General features: G+C 45.8%; 1 protein-coding gene across 3 annotated transcripts in view; it reads left to right on the top strand.

The window, feature by feature from the left end:
• The window catches only part of ATP13A5 (ATPase 13A5), a 111,671-nt gene that overhangs the window by 52,559 nt on the left and 42,349 nt on the right, over nt 1-16,763 (top strand). For all 3 annotated transcript variants that reach the window (XR_002320364.2, XR_013483439.1, XM_020964642.2), the window contains exons 11-16: nt 1,111-1,268; nt 3,255-3,443; nt 5,772-5,833; nt 10,019-10,169; nt 12,052-12,138; nt 13,268-13,424. Coding sequence is in view for 1 of the 3 variants with exons in the window: in XM_020964642.2 (XP_020820301.1) it covers nt 1,111-1,268; nt 3,255-3,443; nt 5,772-5,833; nt 10,019-10,169; nt 12,052-12,138; nt 13,268-13,424 (804 nt within the window). In the remaining 2 variants the exon portion in view is untranslated. The remainder of the gene's footprint in view (nt 1-1,110; nt 1,269-3,254; nt 3,444-5,771; nt 5,834-10,018; nt 10,170-12,051; nt 12,139-13,267; nt 13,425-16,763) is intronic.

The following is a 16,763-nucleotide window of genomic DNA, read 5'->3' on the forward strand; positions in this document are numbered from 1 at the left end:
GTTAAGTGTCTGAGGTCAGATTTGAACTTAGGTCCTCCTGACTCCAGGAGTACCACCTAGTATCCACTGTGCCACCTAGCTGCCCCTTTAATTTCTTAATGTATTTTAATGACCTCCCCCCCCCACCACATGCACACACACATACATGTGCTCACACATACAGGCAGGAGTGTATATTTAACAACCAGCTCTCTGGAAAAAAAAATACATGCATGACATACTTTCAAGTTTAATTTGCATTATTAACGTTCTCTCTATTACTTTTTAAAGCTTGGAAATCAACAAAATAATGAATCAAGAGTTGATTTGTTGCATTTGCCAATTTTCAAGGTATAAATGCTCACACTGAAAATTTGACAGTTTGCTCACTGCAATATATCTCTGCACACAAACGTAGAATGGGAAAGGTGTGTCTAGTCAGTGGTAGTTAATTTGAAAAAAACATGTATGTATGTATGTATGTATGTATGTATGTATGTATGTATGTCCAGGGCTTTTAGTGGACTGTGACCTCCATATAAATCAGTAGGGTGAGGAGACAGCCAAAACCACGCCCTTGATCTGGGGCCATGTTAAGAGGGATGTGGCTGCTGCCCTTCCCTCCCATGGACTCCTGGCTATTGTCCTGAGCAGCTGCTGCCCACTCTCCTGGTGGGATGCCCCTTCTCCCTCACTGGCTTCTGGGGTGAATGAAGGAGCTTGCTGCTCTCTCTCTGGATTTATTGGCTCTTCATTGGTCCAGTGCCTCTGAAGATCTTTGCGAGTGCACAAGCTCCTCTCGGACCTCTGATGCTGCCATCTTCCCCAGAAGACAATTATTCAGGCGGAATGAGTTCTCAAAGGCACAGTCACATCCAGCAAGCTGAGAACTCTGAGATGGCAATGGCTGTTGGCCATTTTTGTCTTCATATATGCAGTGCCCACACAGGGTCTGGCCCAAAGCAGGAGCTGAGTAAATGCTCATTCCATCCAATGAGCTTTTTCCACAGCCCTCTGGAAAAGCATCGAGTGCCACCCAATGCAATCCTGACTTGAGCAGCAGGGTAGAGGGAGGATGGCACACAGTGTGAGGAAGCCTACCACATCCAACTTGTGTCTGTTCTCATGTAGGTTTCAACACTGCCAAAGGTGACTTGGTGAGATCCATCCTTTACCCAAGGCCCCTCAACTTCCAGCTCTACAATGATGCCTTCAAGTTTATCGTCTTTCTTGCTTTCCTGGGGGTTGTAGGCTTCTTCTATGCCTTCGGTGTATACATGTACCATGGAGTAAGTATGGGGAGGCGTGGCCCAGTGGGGGCACCTTGGCTCCCCCCAGACCCAGCCTCAGACCAGAAAGGCAGCAGCTGCTGCTCGGCCCAGCCCCTTATGCACACTCAGCATTCTCACACATACCTTGTCTCAGTCAGACCCACGGGAATCCACTTGGCATAAAGGAAATCAATTGGACCTACATGTTTTGCAGCACTCAATACAGGTTCCCAGCTGCCCAGCACATCTCTTGCAAGTGCTCGAATTGGGAATAAATTCTGTGTCCTATCCACTTACTCTGGGATTTAATGTTCCCTGGCAACCTCAGCATTTAAGGCTTAATTTAAACATCTTTTTGGATGTTTCGGCTGTAGGTCAGAGATTGACTCAAATTTATATTCCTCAGAATTTCAGCACAGTATATGGTGTAAAGTAAGTGCTAAATAAATGATCATTCACATAAACTGAAGAGACCCCAGAGGTGGAGACAATAGTGAGCTCTACTCTTGATTGGACATGTGCCTGGAATTTGTCAAAGGGGGTCATGACACCTCTAAGGAGCTTTACTGTTGGAAAGGCTTTTCAACATGTGAAAAACCAGGGGGTTTGGCCTGGCAGAGAGAAGGCTTAAGCCAGGGTGGGAGGAGGAACAAAGATGGAGGATCTCTACACTCAGGTATTTGTAAGGACAGTGCAAGCAAGAGGGAGCAGTACCATCTTGCTGAGAGAAGCCACAAAGAGACTGCATTAGACTCAATGGAAGGGGAAAATTCCTTCCTGACCATAAGAGCTTCTCTGCAGCAGAATGGGCATCTCAGGAGGTGGGGGCTCACCCTCATTGGAAGTCTTCAAGGAAAGGCTGGTTAGCTACTTGGCAGGAATGCTGAAGAGGGGGATTCTTGTTTCAGTAAAGAATGGACTAAGGGACTTGAGAGGTCCTTCCAGCTCCTGGGGCCAGTGGCAAGAGGACTCAAGGTCAAATCTGGCCTCCAATCTGACCTCCTCTGTGGCTTGCATGGCCTGTCCAGGCCTCAGTTTCATCACATTTGAAATGAAGGGGCTGGAGTGTATGGCTCTGAGGAAGAGCTGATTTCATGAACTCTGGATGGCCTTTTAGCCAACTAGGTGTTGAAATTCTCAGGGTAACCTGAGCATTTTCTGATATTTCTGACATGGGGAAGGAGAGAGAAAGAAAGTGGTGTTTGCCCGTGAGCTCTTGGCCTTTTGCCCAGCTTGGTGGCCAAATGCTATAGGCATTTGCTGGTGTCAGCCGTATGGAACCAGCCTCTAACCTGTTCGACTGGAGCTGAAAAGAGCAGGCCAGAGACAGGAGAGTCAGGAATCAAACAGAAGTTCCATTTTGAAGTGAGGGAAACAGTTTGCAAGAAGAAGGGAGATTAGACACATTGGGGGTTGCCCTGCCCCTAGTTGGGGGGGGGGGACCCGAGGCAGTCTGGGAAGATCTCAATACCAGTGGCTGTGCAGTGAGCTATAGCCCTGACAACGAGGGCTCACAGCAGCGATGTGATGAGTCTGATTCATAGCAGGGCTCCATGACTGGAACTTGGTGCTTGTCCGAGCTCAGCGAACACCCGGGGCTGGTCAGAGCAATACAAGAATTAGGTGATTTTGCCAGAGGGTGAGTGCAAAGGATTGTTGTTATACTAAGCTCAGGGCATGGCTGCTTGCTGGAAAATGGGGAGTCTCCTAGTATCTTGACACTATCCTGTCTCACGAGGCTACTGGAGCCCTGACACAGGCAGTGTCTGGCATGTTTAGACCTGCCCAGGAGTGAGCTCCAGCTTGTGCTGGGCTCACAGCTCCCCCTCCCCCAGCAAGCTCTCCCTCCCTTTACATCCTCCTTCTCCCATGACCAGCTCCCCAGAACACCCCAACAAGGTAGGATGGAGCCTTAGCCGAGGAGGCCTGAGGAGCTCTCCTGGCCTGGGTACTGGGCAGTGGCTTTCCTGTGCTCCTGGGCTCATGTGCTGTTTCCCCCTGCAGACTTCTGCAAGAGACACCGTGACGATGTCTTTGCTCCTTCTCACTGTCTCAGTGCCTCCAGTGTTACCAGCAGCCTTGACCACAGGAATTTTTTATGCTCAGAAGAGGCTGAAGAAGAAGAAAATTTTTTGCATCTCTCCACAGAGAATCAATATGTGTGGCCAAATCAACCTTGTTTGTTTTGACAAAGTAAGGGCCCAGCTTGTTGTTTTCAGGGGAGGGATGTGGGAGAGGGCCGTGAGCCAAGTTTTATACAAGCATAAAATGCCAGGGCTAGAAGGGACAGGAGAGATTGTCACTCACAGTGACCCACCCCCACACACCCATTTTAGAGATGAGGAGACTGAGGCAGCCCCAAGATGGGAGAGTCATAAGGAGGCGAGTGGAAGAGTCTGAAGGAGAAGCTGGCCCCCTGACCCCCAAGCCCAGGGCTCTGCCACTACATCACCTCTTTTGTTCCTGGGTTTTAAAACTTTCTGCACCTGCAAGGTTGGAATCTGTAAGATTCAAAGTTTTAAATACAGGTCCTTGCAATAATGACTGATGCTGATCGGCTTTTCTGGGCTCAAATGTAAATCATAAAGCCCAGGGACCAAGGCAGGTTGTGGCTAAGCCCATGTCCTGGACCTACAAGCCCCTCAGAGAAGGCCACAGGAACATCTACGTGTGTGAACTGGGATTTTCCATCAGCACCTTAAATCATCTGATACCCTGAAGTACCATGGAGAGAGAGAAAGGTGGAGGGTGGGGGAGTGGGGAGTGGGTGGGTGGGGGAGAGAGAGAGACAGAGACAGAGACACAGAGATAGAGAGAGAGACATAGACAGAGTCAGAGGGAGAAAGAGAGAGAGAGAGAGAGAGAAGAGAGAGAGAGAGAGAGAGAGAGAGAGAGAGAGAGAGAGAGAAGAGGAGGAGGAGAAAGAAGATAAGAAGAAAAAGGAGGAGAAGGAGAGAGGGAGAGTCAGAAAGACAGACAGACAGACTACCTGGCAGCTCCATGTTTTTATTATTCAGTCAAAAAAGTGGTAAAGTAGCTAGAACTGACTGCTGGGAGTCAAAAAAACCAAAGTTCAAATCCTGCCTCAGATGCGGCTCCCCGGCCAGGGACACATGAAAGGACTTCATAGGACTGTCGTGATGACTAAGTGAGATAATACGGGCAAATCCCTTTGTAAATCTTAAATCACCATTTAAGCACTAGTCACTCTTAATATGATCAATTATTGATAATATTTATGGTCAATATTGATTCCTTATTCATAACAATAGTGATAAACAGCTAGTTTCTCTTGCTCCCAGAGGGTAGCATTGGAGTCAGTGAGTAGAAGCCAATGATTTGGCTAGAGAAGAGGAGGACACCCTGCCCCCTGCCCAGCCCCCATTCTGAGAGCTCTCCGCAATGAAGGGGCCCCCGCAGTAAAGTCTGCTATTACAAGAAATTTGGAAGCAGGGACTGGCTGGCTATCGGACAATGGCTGCAGCTGCCCTAAAGTGCTCCGCATGTATTGTCTGCTTTCACGCTCCCCACATTGTTGTGACAGAGGCAATGTCAAGGAAGCCTGCTGGCTGTGATGCAGAAGGGGGTTTTGTTCGTGTATGTTGGCCTGGAATGATGGTTGCAGAAGCACCTTCTTGAGGTTCTAGGACTCTGGGCTCAGGGATGCTTGGACTCTCTGTGCACAAAGGCAGCCTGGTACAAGGCAAAGATCTCGGGGCTCCTAGTCATGCCTTCTCTATTTGTGTGATATCGGACAAGTCACATCAGATGCCTTGGTTTCCTTGTCTGTAAGATGAGGGGTAGGGGAGATGGTCTCTAAAGGTCCTTTTCAGATTTAAAATTTTATAATATGATAAACATGTCTCTGGAGAAAAGAACTCCAGAAACATTTGATTTCTTATCAAATAATATGACAGTTGTGAAAATATATCCACCTCAGAGCCCCCAGATGTGTTAGAAATAATAGCAATGTACAGTGCCTATTTTTTTGTTCTTGTTTGGAGATACTTTCCCTGGCTTGTTTTAATTCCATGAAGCACACACACATGTACATATGCGTATATGCATCTATGTACATGCATACACATGTGTATATATATACACACACATTGTGATACATATTTACATATCATATATTTGTGTATATGTATAATACGTACATATATTATATGTACACACAGACATATTTGCCGTCTCTTTCCCTTAGGAGCTCATGTGTCCTGTTTCCGATCAGTTATAGAATGAGATTCAATTCTGTATCATAGAACCATCCACCCACCTCAGGCTTCCCTTGGCTCGGGCTACGGTCTCTCTTTTCATTCTCATACATGAATATTAGAACAAACCTGTCTGTCCCCCAGGAACATTTTTTCTCACTACATTTAGTTCTCTCCTCTCTTGGCTGAGTTAGTGTCCGCCATGATGGATTTGGGCACTTCCAGGGGGTGTAATGTCTGTTTTACATGTGTTGTTCTTCCAAGCTGAGACACTGAGGCTAACATCAACTCTGATTTTTACTAGACAGGCACGCTGACAGAAGATGGCCTTGATCTATGGGGGGCTGTCCCTGTGATGGGAAACTGGTAGGTGTCTTGACATGTAAGTGAATTTGTCTCTACTGGATTTGTGTAGGGTATTGGTTGAATATCACCTTGATCAGGAGCTGAGCAATTTCCATGAATTCTAGCCTCCTCCTTAAATTAAGTAAGGCCTGGGTTTAAAAGGAGGTGGTGAAAGCAGACTATTAACCTCCAAGGCTGCAGAGAAGCAGCCCAAGGAGAGGAGAGAGACCGATGGGACAAAGGAGAGCACGTGGAACCATCCTGGATGATTTCTTCCTTTAGTTAGGACAGAAGAGCGTGGGCCCAAATGCCTACTTCTTTGAGTTGATGTGCAAAAGTGGTCTACAAGATTTGGCTCCATAGATGTGACCACTGTTTGCCCTCCTCATCTGGACATAAGCGCAGGCTACCATGATTCATGGAGGGTGCCAGAGGCAGAGACATGATCAGGGGCAACATTCTGAGAATGGCAATATTAGAGCCTCGGCCACTGAGAGAAGGGTCTAAGGATAGGACAGATGGGTGCGAAGCAGGGCCAGGCCTCTTTCTGGATGGGATCATTGACTCTGGGTGGCATGACTTTAAATGTCATTAGACATTTCCCCAAAGTCTGCCAAGTTTTTATTCTCCACTCTTGCCTAGACTGAAATTCCCACCATTAGAAAAGAGAAAGTGGGGACAGCTAGGTGGTGACACTTACTAGCTGTGTGACCCTGGGCAAGTCACTTAACCCCAACTGCCTAAAAAAACCCAAAAAATGAAAAACAAAGAAAAGACAAAAGAAAAGAAAAGAGAAAGTGTGTGTCTCTGTAGGAAGCGACCATGAAAATGTCCATATGTGGACCAGAAGTGCCTTAAAGCTTTCCCATGGCTCTTTATCAGGGAATGGAACCACAGAATCACAGGATTGGAAGAAACTTCTGAGATTATCAGAAGAGGAATGGATTAGATGATCCCTGATGACCCATTCAGCGCCCTACCTAGCATCCCCTTCATAGAACACCCTTCCGGGTGGTCATCTGGCCTTAGTGAAGACCTTATGAAGTGAAACCCATTCCTTTCCAAGGCAGCCTAAACATTAGGAAGCTTGTTCCCATCTCCAGTTTAGCTCTGCCTCTTGGCAAAGGTCTTCCTGACTCCCAGTCCAACCCTCTCTCCACTGTGGTGGCCTCTAGCTGCCTGGAGGAGGTTTCTTCATGTTACAGAAGCCCATTGTAAACCTTGGAGCACCCCAGAAATGGGGTGTCTTACACAAGGAAGCCCTGAAGTGCAAGACAGGCTGAGTTCAATGGGGGCTGTTTGAGGAGAGAGCGATGCAAGAATCAGTGAGGCCAGGCTTGGCCACTTTCTCATTGTACTTGGTGCGATCTAGAAACCAGAGCTGGGCCAGGCCCTTGCTGGGCTCTAAAGGGAAGGCCGGCCATCCCCATGTGTAGCATGTCCTTCATCAAATTAGCCAAATAGTGGAGCTTGCAGATTGAACTCCAAGCTGCCCCTCCCCTGACTCCATTGTTATAGGAAGTAGAAATAGCTCTTAAGAAATCAGAGTCAAGAAGGGCTGGGAGGCTCCAGCAAGTACTCATCAAAGAAATCTACTCTGGACAAGTCTCAAAGGTGTCAGGGACTTGATTGATGAGATATCTCATGTAGGTCAGGAGACCAAAAAAAAAAAAAAGAAAAAAAAAGAGGAGACTAAAGTCAACATAATTATCCTCCAAAAGCAAACCAAAGAATATCAGTAACTATGGACTCACGTGATCTGTGGACTCTAAAATCTCTATGTGAATGATCACCACATGAATCTAGGGTATCCGTGGTGCCCTATGAGAAGGGAATGGGAAGACTTGGGCAAATAATTCTCTACAGAATGTGCCTTTGCAGTCACTCCATTGACAGAAAGATGCAGAAAATGCAAAACCTTCTGTTGTTATTGTTGGCTTTCAAAAAAAATAGTCTTTGATATTGTAGGACCTAAAGAGACCCTCCACCTAAGGTAATGTAAGGTAACACACAAATACTCAGCTGATACAGAGGTATGGAGATAACTGCTCCACTGTACATTCACAGATTATTAACACCCAGCAAGGTGTTGAGGGAGGGAGATGATATTCACCAATGTTATTTGTCCCATTGTGGAGAACATAGTATGCAGAGACTGGAGGGAGAGGGTTTCCACAGAGGTGAGGAAGGGTCCCATGAGATCTTTGTGCAGATTAGATATTGTGGTGATTTCATTGATCTTCAGAACATGGTACTGTCTCTTTAATGAGAGCCATGGCTATGCAAATAAGAGCAACTTAACCATCCGTAGAGGGAAAAAAAAGTAGATGAAAAATGCTGGTAGTCTAGCCCAGTGATGTCAAGCCAAATACAAAGAGGGACATTAACCCTCTCCCTGATTGTTGACTTAGAAAACCACATATGAACTTATCTTTGTCCTATTTTATTTTTGTTTACTTTATCAAATGTTTCCCAATTACATGTTCATCTGGTTCCAGATGGGAAGCTGACATATATTTGACACCTCTGGCTTAAACTATGACCTGCCATTGGATGGAGAGTCCATGGAATGATTCCATCAATGTCTGTTTGGGACAGGCACTCCAGATGAACCATGAGTTGGGTCCAAAATCAAGTGGGAGCAGGATACCTTATTGTATTCTGTTTGGGAAATGACACAGCATTTTCAATGATTCCAGGCACAGTGCCTAATCTTTTATTCATTTATTTTTAACACAAATGTATTCCCAGTTAGGATGAATGGTTGTGATCTTCAATCACCCCAGTCTCCCAAGGGTCAAAGTTGGGAAATGGCAAGATGCCTTTTTTGGCACAAGATGGCTGTAGTACATGGTGACTTACAAGGAAGAAGTAGCAGCAGGGAGGTCATAGAGGACACATATGACCCCAAGTGGTGGACAGAGGCCCTAGAAGCAGTTAGGGCAAATGCAGCCATAGGGCTGAATGGGCGTGACCAGACTGTGTCCTCAGGGCACAGAGGAAGTAAAGATGTGCTTTCCTTCAGGGATTATCCTAAAAAGCAGAAGGGTCAGAATTTGTATATCTTTTTAGACAGTTTCTTATTTCCTTTTAAAAAATGGTGGGCATGGCTTTTATTAATGGGCATCCTTTCCTCCTAGAGTACTCATGTGTTAGCAGACAGTCTTCTTCTACAGGCTTTTCCCATTAGGATGTGGGGCCAGCTTGTACCTACTGGCTTGGGTTACTTACCTTACAAAAAACAAAGTTATTTTCATAAGACTTTGTGGCTGTCTACACTCAGGGCTTGGCTGCTCTGACATGACCTCATGCACGCCTGTCAATTTTGCCAGCTGGGTTGCGTCAGAGGCAGTCGAGAAAAAGCAAGGAGGGAGTATCTGGTTTCTGTCTCTCCCTGTGATTTCATCAGTGTAGGGGACTCCTATTATGCAGACAGGCACTGGAGCTCCACCTTGGAGCTCTGGAGTTATCGGGGGCAAATGGAACAACCTACCCAGGGTGACATAGCTCGAAAGGCTCAAGCGCATGACTTCCTGACTTTGTTCATTATGCTGCTGTTACCCTGTGCTTTGCTTTTGGGGAAAAGTAATAACAATAAACAATAAAGTGGACTCACATTTCTACAGGTCTTTAGGGTTTACAGGATGCCTTTTCCCGAGAAGTGGGTCACGTAAGCCGTGTTATTCATATCTCACAGCCAAGGGCCTGAGGCTCAGAGAGCAGTTGCTCAAAGTCACAGAGCCAGTAAGTGCTGGGATTTCATCCCAGGTCTGTCCTAACTCTAGAGCCAAGGCTTGGCCTACTCTACCCGGATTTGGCTTTAGCCCAAGAAGTGCATGTCAGTTTTTGTTGGGTTTAAAGCATTTGCCTCCAGCCTGTTTTATTGGGAGCCCAGCTTAGTGTCTCTGGAACCTTTGGTTGATGACATGTACATGTTCCAGCCCACTAAAGTCCTAATGAATAAGGCTGGCACCCTTCAGTTTTTGAGGGACGGTCCACTCTGCATCTTTGCATAACAGAAGGAAATATTGTAATGATTTACTCTGAGTCAAAAATGTTTATCATATTAAAGTATGTATCATATTTGTATGACTTCCTGTTTTGACATTCCATGACAGTGATCAGTAGGCAGTGAAGGGTAGGATTTGTCCCAAGCCCTTCTTTTCAGGGAAGGAACATTGTTCTCCAACTCATGGCCTCTGTCAGTTTCCAGGAGGTCCACAGCTTCACCTCTGGCTGTGCTCTGCCCTGGGGCCCGCTTTGTGGAGCCATGGCCAGCTGTCACTCCCTCATCGTTTTGGACGGGACCATCCAAGGAGACCCTCTGGACGTCAAGATGTTTGAAGGCACCAGCTGGGTAAGGGCGCGTTTTCTTCTATGTGAATTACTGTGAGAGTCTTCTGATGAGGACCTGTCATTTTTTTCCCAGAAATTCAATAAACGTCTATTGAGCACGTACTGCAAGCTGTATGCTCAGGCCTAAGCTAGGCGCTGGGATACTAAACATCCTAAATGACACCTGTCCTCTCCTCCGTGAGCCGATACACTCCTGGGGGAAGTGTAGTAGGAGACAGGCTGTCCTAGGGTGGAGTGATGGGGGAAGGAGAGGCCCCCAACAAGTGAATTTAGAGACTTCAGGAATGAGAGAATGTTCTCAGTGGGTGGGGAGAGGGGGAGAGAGCCAAAGGTGCAGCAGCCTGGGCTACCGCGTCCTCCCCTGGGAAGCACGCGGCCTCCCTGTGGGCTCTCAGAGGGGCTCAGTCAGTCAGTAAGCATTTTTAAGTTCTTGCCAAAGACCCTGCTGAAGAATGGAGGCACAAAGAAAGACCAAACAAGCCATGAGAAGGAGAGCCGTGATAATTACTCATGGGACATGGCGGACCTTACTAAGACCGACCAGCTTTATGGGGACAACACGAAATGGAGAGTCTGTTAATAAATTCAAGGCCTTCCACAGAGGCAAAGAAAAACAGAACCTAGGGCCCCAAGTCCAGGTTTTCATTCCGCTTTACGCATGTTCCCAGGAAGGCGGCATGGAGTAGGTAGAGGATTGGACTTAGCCCTGGGTTCAAATCCTGCTCCCATTACCCACTAGGTATGGGACAAACTTTATATGCCCCTGAGGCTGATGGGTGTCTTAGGGTTGGCATCAGAACCAAACAACTGAGCTACCAGGGGCCGCGAGGATACAGGCTGGAGAGGTAGTCAGGAGGACCTGGGTTCAAAACATGCCTTAGTCACTTACTAACCAGAGGCCCCTAGATAAGTCACCTCAACTCTCTGTGCCTCAGTGTCTTCATTTGTAAAATTGGAGGCGCAGACTCAATGGTCTCTTAGACTCCTTCCACATACAAATTTATGATCCTCTTAATTTCCCCAGGAGACTTTTCCAGATGGCTTTATCTAGGAATTTCAGCCATGTATCCCAACCCCAATAAAAAGAAACTCGGCAATCCTTCTTGGACACATCGAATGTAACATGCATGAGCATCAGTTCACCTCAGAGGGATGAACAGAGTCTTCCCCCCAGGAATCTCAGCCAGCCTGCAGGGGTTTTTTGATCGGGACCCAACCCCATAGGCCATGGTGCTGCTGAAGCCAATGTGCTTCAGCTGTTAACATTCACCTCAAGGCTAATTGCATCAGCTAAGTTGATGAGAGGCTTCCTGGAGGCTCCCCTCCTCTGTGCCACAGTGGCTGTGAATTTTTGAGGTAACCTAAACATTTTCTGATGGGGTTCTGATTTTCTGAGGTTTGTGACCTATGTGATGATGTAGCAATGCCCACAGAGGTCATAGATCTGTCGCTAAAGGCAGAATAGGAAACTGAGATAACCCAAGGAGGATGACTGACTTGCTGATTGCTCTAGAGCTAAAAGTGGCCTGGAAGATCATCTATTCCAAGCCCCTCATTCTACAGATGAGGAAACTGAGGCTCAGAGAGAAGAAAAGACTTGCCCAGAGGCACCCAGGTAGCCATAGACAAGATTTGAACTCAGGTCTGAGGATTCCAAGTTCAGTGCTCTGTCCACCATTACTAACTTAGTTCTACAGTAAGTGGTGAGGCCTACATTTGCACCTGTGTATCCTGGCTCCTTTCTAGTAGTCTGTGTTCTTCCTTATTAACACTGGACCACGGAGGGAAGCTCTTAAGTAATGTCTCCACTGTCGAACTAAATTGGAACACCTTTGAAGGATCTGAAAGGGCACTGAAGAATGTTTCATAATATCTTCAAACAGATCATTGAGGATTCCTCTGTGGATTACAGTGACTCTGGAATACCAGCTTCCAGCACAATCATTAAGCCAGGCCCTCAAGCAAGCCAAGTAAGATTTGCCTTTTCATAACAGGGACCATGTTCCTTAGAACGGGTGACATTTCTGTGATTCCCCTTCTGCTCAGGTCCCAGGTACTCTCTTAACCTTCAGTGATTGCTGCCTTAGGGGAGGCCTGAAAAAATGTCCATTTGCCATGAATTTGTGATTGGGTGTGCTCTTGTGGACATGGGTTTATCCTCAAGGTATAAGGTGGTCACAAATCCTCTGTTTTTTGCTTGTTTTCAGTTATAATAGGGGATGAGTATATGACTTTATATTAGAATTTCAGTGGCCAGGGCCCTTGGGTCTGTGGATCATAGGAACACAAGGCAAGGACCTAAACCCCTAGCCCTTGGGCATTCAGATCTTATTAAGGGACATGGACAAGCCTTATTTGTTATTGTGAATTCTCTTCAAACTCGCCCATCAGTGAGTGTGGCTAGATAACAGTTTAAATAAAAGAGATGCAGGGTCTTAGTGGACCAGGGGCTCAATACAAGTTAATAGTAGGATGTATCATTGTCAGAAACGTTCATGTGATTTGCGCTGCGTTAAGAAAAGCAGGGCATCCAGGAACGAGGAGGTGACACCCTCCTGCCTCTGCCCTGATCAGCGCCCATCCGGAGGGTGGTGGCAGTTCTGGGCACCATAATTCAGTGGATATGCCGGTGAATGTCCAAAGGCAGACAATTTGGGGTGTCAGGAGCTACATGAGCACCAATGAAAGGTATTGAATCTGAAGAGGAGAAGCCCCAGGGGATGGGGGAGGTGTCCTGAAGCATTTGAAGGACTGCCGGGGGGGGGGGGGGGGGGGGGGGGGAGGATCGGGTAACTCGGTCTTCCTGGCCCCAGAAGGCAGGGCTGAGAGCCCCGGGGAAAAGCCGCAAAGAGGCAGATTGAGGCTTCACGTCAGGGAGAACTTCCCCAAGACGGGAGCTGTCGAAGAGGATGGGCCACCTCAGGTGCCGGTGAGCTCCCTCTCACTCACGGTCTGCAAGCGGAGAGTAGAGAATTGCTCGTCAGGAATGTTGTAAACCGAATTCTTGTCCAGATCCACACTGGAGTAGGCGGCCCCGGGGCTGCTTTCTAGGTCTGTGATGCTGTGACTTAACACTGCCCCCTTCTGGTATATCTCTAGACTCCAGCAAAAGCAGTCGCCATTTTGCATCAGTTTCCGTTTTCTTCGGGCCTGCAGAGAATGTCAGTTATTACCCAGCAGATCGGCAAAGACCACTTCGACGCATACATGAAGGGAGCCCCAGAAATGGTGGCCAGGTTTTGCAGACCAGAAACAGGTATGAAGCTGGGCCATGGTCTGTGGGTGTTCTTCTTTCTAAGCCAGAAAACAAATCCCAAACAGCAAACAAACCTAGCCTAATGAATGTACCAACAGAAGTTCAGAAGGGCAAATGCAGAATGGAGAGGCGGGCAGCTGTAGGAGCTTCGGTGCATTAGAGTAAATGAAAACTTCACAGGGAATCCACTTTCTGGGCCCGCTCCAAACCCATCTGTGCTGATTCCTAGTCTGACTAACTCCCGAGGAAAACAGGTCCAGATTTGCGTAAGAAAATTGTTTACATTCAAATGAGCTCCTCTAGATCAAATGCCGAATGTCTCTGTATTGCTACCTCCATCCTCCTTTCATGATGACAGATTGGTCATTGCTGTTTATGTGGAATTTCTGGTCAAACCCAAAGATCTCTTCACCTTTCCTTCGTTTTGGAGTCTTTTACTTTCAGTTTAATATCACCAGGATTTTTAAGTTCGTATCACATACAATATATTGTGCTGGGGACAATAATAAAAAATGAAAACATTTCTGCCCTTGAGGAGGTTACATTCTCCTGGAATTAAACAATAGTACACAGAGAAGTATGTGTGTGTATGTAGATGTACATGTACATATTTGTGTGTATATATGTACATTTGTATATGTGTATATGTGTATATGTACATATGTACATGTAAATGTATCTATGTGCATATGTACATTTATGTATATGTGTATATACACACATGTGTGCATATGTATATATGTGTATATGTTTGTGTGTATATGTGCACATTTGTGTATGTGTGTATGTATATGTGTGTATATGTATCTATGTATGTGTACATGCACATTCGTGTGTATATGTGCATATATGTGTATATGTATGTGTATATATGTGTGTATATGTATATATGTGCATGTGTGTATATATGTGTGTGTGTATGTGTGTATGTATATATGTATATATATATGTATATATATAAAAACTAGTGAGAATCCCCTCTCCCCCTTGGATCCCCACTGATGTATTTACTTTTTTTGGTCAGTCGCGATTAGTTCCAAGTGCAGGCATTTAATGAACTGACAGAATAAGCAGCAATAGAACCCACCAAACTGATGAAAATCATGCAGAGTGGCTAAGAATTGGAAATTGAGGGAATGCCCATCAACTGGGGAATGGCTGAACAAACTGGTCTATGATTGTGGTGGAATACTATCGTGCTGTAAGAAATGACAAGCAGGATAATTTCAGAAAAACTTGGAAAGACTTACATTAGCTGATGCCGAGTGAAATGAGCAGAACCAGGAGAACATTGTACACAGTAATAGCAACCTTGTTTGATGAAGAATTGTGAATGACTTAGCTATTTTCAGCATTGCTATACAATGATCCAAGACAACCTTAAAGTACTCATGTTGAAGCAGATAACCCGCCTCCAGAGAAAGAGCTGATATTGATTGAATACAGACTAAAGCAGGCTAGCTTTCACTTTCTTTCATTTTTTTTCTTTCATTCGAGCCTACTTGTACAAAATGCCTAATATGGAAACGTTTTACATAATTGCACAAGTATAACCTATATCTGATTGCTTACCATCTCAGGGAGTAGGGGAGGGATAGAATTTGGAACTCAAAATTTTAAACAAAAATGTTAGAAAATTGAAAAAAAAAAGATCTTTGGCTTTAAGCTAAAGACCCCAGTTTCAAAATAAAACATTAAAAAAAGAAATAAAATCACACAAAGAACTCACAGCAATGGGCTTAGGCATTTTCCTCTTGACATTAATATTTAAAGCAGAAACTCCCTGATTTAGGGTTATCAAGATCTTGCTAGCTTAGAATTAAAATGAATTTGAACCAGAACAAAGGGGAAAGGAAGGAGGTCAGTCTATAAGCATTTATTAAGCATTTACTATAAGGTAGAAAGGGGCAGCTAGATGATTCAGTGGATAGAGTGCTGGGCCTGGAGTCAGGAAGATCTAAGTTTAAATCTGGCCTCAGACATTTACTAGATGTGTGATCCTGGGCAAATCACTTAACCTCTGTTTGCCTTAATCCACTATCAAAGGAAATGGCAAACCACTCCAATATCTTTGTGAAGAAAACCTCAGATGGTCCACAGGGCCACAAAGAGTTAGACATGGCTGAATGACTGACCAGACACTGTATTAAGGCTGGGAAATACAAGCACAAAGAAATACCACCTCTGCACTCAAGGAGCTTACATTCTATTGGGAAAGACAACCCAAAAGAAGCAAAAAAGTTAGTGTGTAAGGAAGAAGAAGGTGCCCACCATGGGGAAAATGATGGAGGAGGTCAGAGGAATGTAACTTGGAGGGCCATGAAGAGCTAGCTGGGCTGGTTTCTGGGAGGGGTCATCCCATCTGTGGGAGAGGCCCAAGTGGGCAGAGGAAGCTTCCATGGCATGAATTTCAGGGCTGAAGTGTTCTTCCAGAATGAAGAGCTCTCCAGGGAATGGGGAGATGTCTGAAGGAGTACAGCCTGATGGGAAAGAGAACTCTCTTTTCCATCCCTATCCCCTAAACCAACATTCCTACCTTTCTTACATTTGTTTGTCAGCAGAAATTTGGGGGCTATATTTTAGGCAAGAGAAAAATCTATCTCTTTCCGTACATAAACGCAAAGTCCTTAGGATAAAAATGTAGTTTAATTTTTCCAGAGATGAGGGAGTAGAACAACCAATAATAACACCTAGTCACTTTACATGTCACTTTAAGGTTGCAAAGTGCTTTACAAATATTATCACATCTGACCCTCACAAGCACCCTGGAAGGAAGGGTGCTGTTGTTGTCCCCATTTTACTAAAGGCGAAACTGAAACTTCGATGTTCAATTACCACTTCCTGTCCCGTAGCTAGTGTTGGAAGCAGGATTCAATCTCAGGTCTTCCTGAGGTCCAGGTCTCTACCTGGCTACTTGGGGTTGGTAGATGCGGAGAAGAAGCAGGAGAGGTCTGGTCTAAGGAGCGCTCCTTGAATTGCATCTTGAAGGGAGCTATGGAAGGTAGAAATGAGGGAGAGTATTCCTGGAATTGAGAGACAGCTTATTCACAGACACAGAGACAAGAGGATATGGTCATTCATGGGAGTGGGGAGTTTGCCTGCTGGTCTGGTCTGCAGAGTCCAAGAAGGGGAGGGAGTCAGCCTGGAAAGGATCCCATCTGGCAAACAGAGGGCTCCATATTCATCCCAAAAGCATAGGGAGCCTTTCCAGAAGCTGCCATCTTGCCTCCTCTTCCCTCCTGCCTCCTAGATGACTGAACAAGCTTTTCTTTACTGTACAAACGTGGACCACCCTGTTGGGTTACAACCTTCCCTTTCCTTTCCCATCAGCTTCTTCAC

This window comes from Phascolarctos cinereus, unplaced genomic scaffold (genome assembly GCF_003287225.1).
Source record: "Phascolarctos cinereus isolate Bilbo 61053 unplaced genomic scaffold, phaCin_HiC Scaffold_7;HRSCAF=346, whole genome shotgun sequence".
NCBI classification, from domain to species: Eukaryota; Metazoa; Chordata; class Mammalia; order Diprotodontia; family Phascolarctidae; genus Phascolarctos; species Phascolarctos cinereus.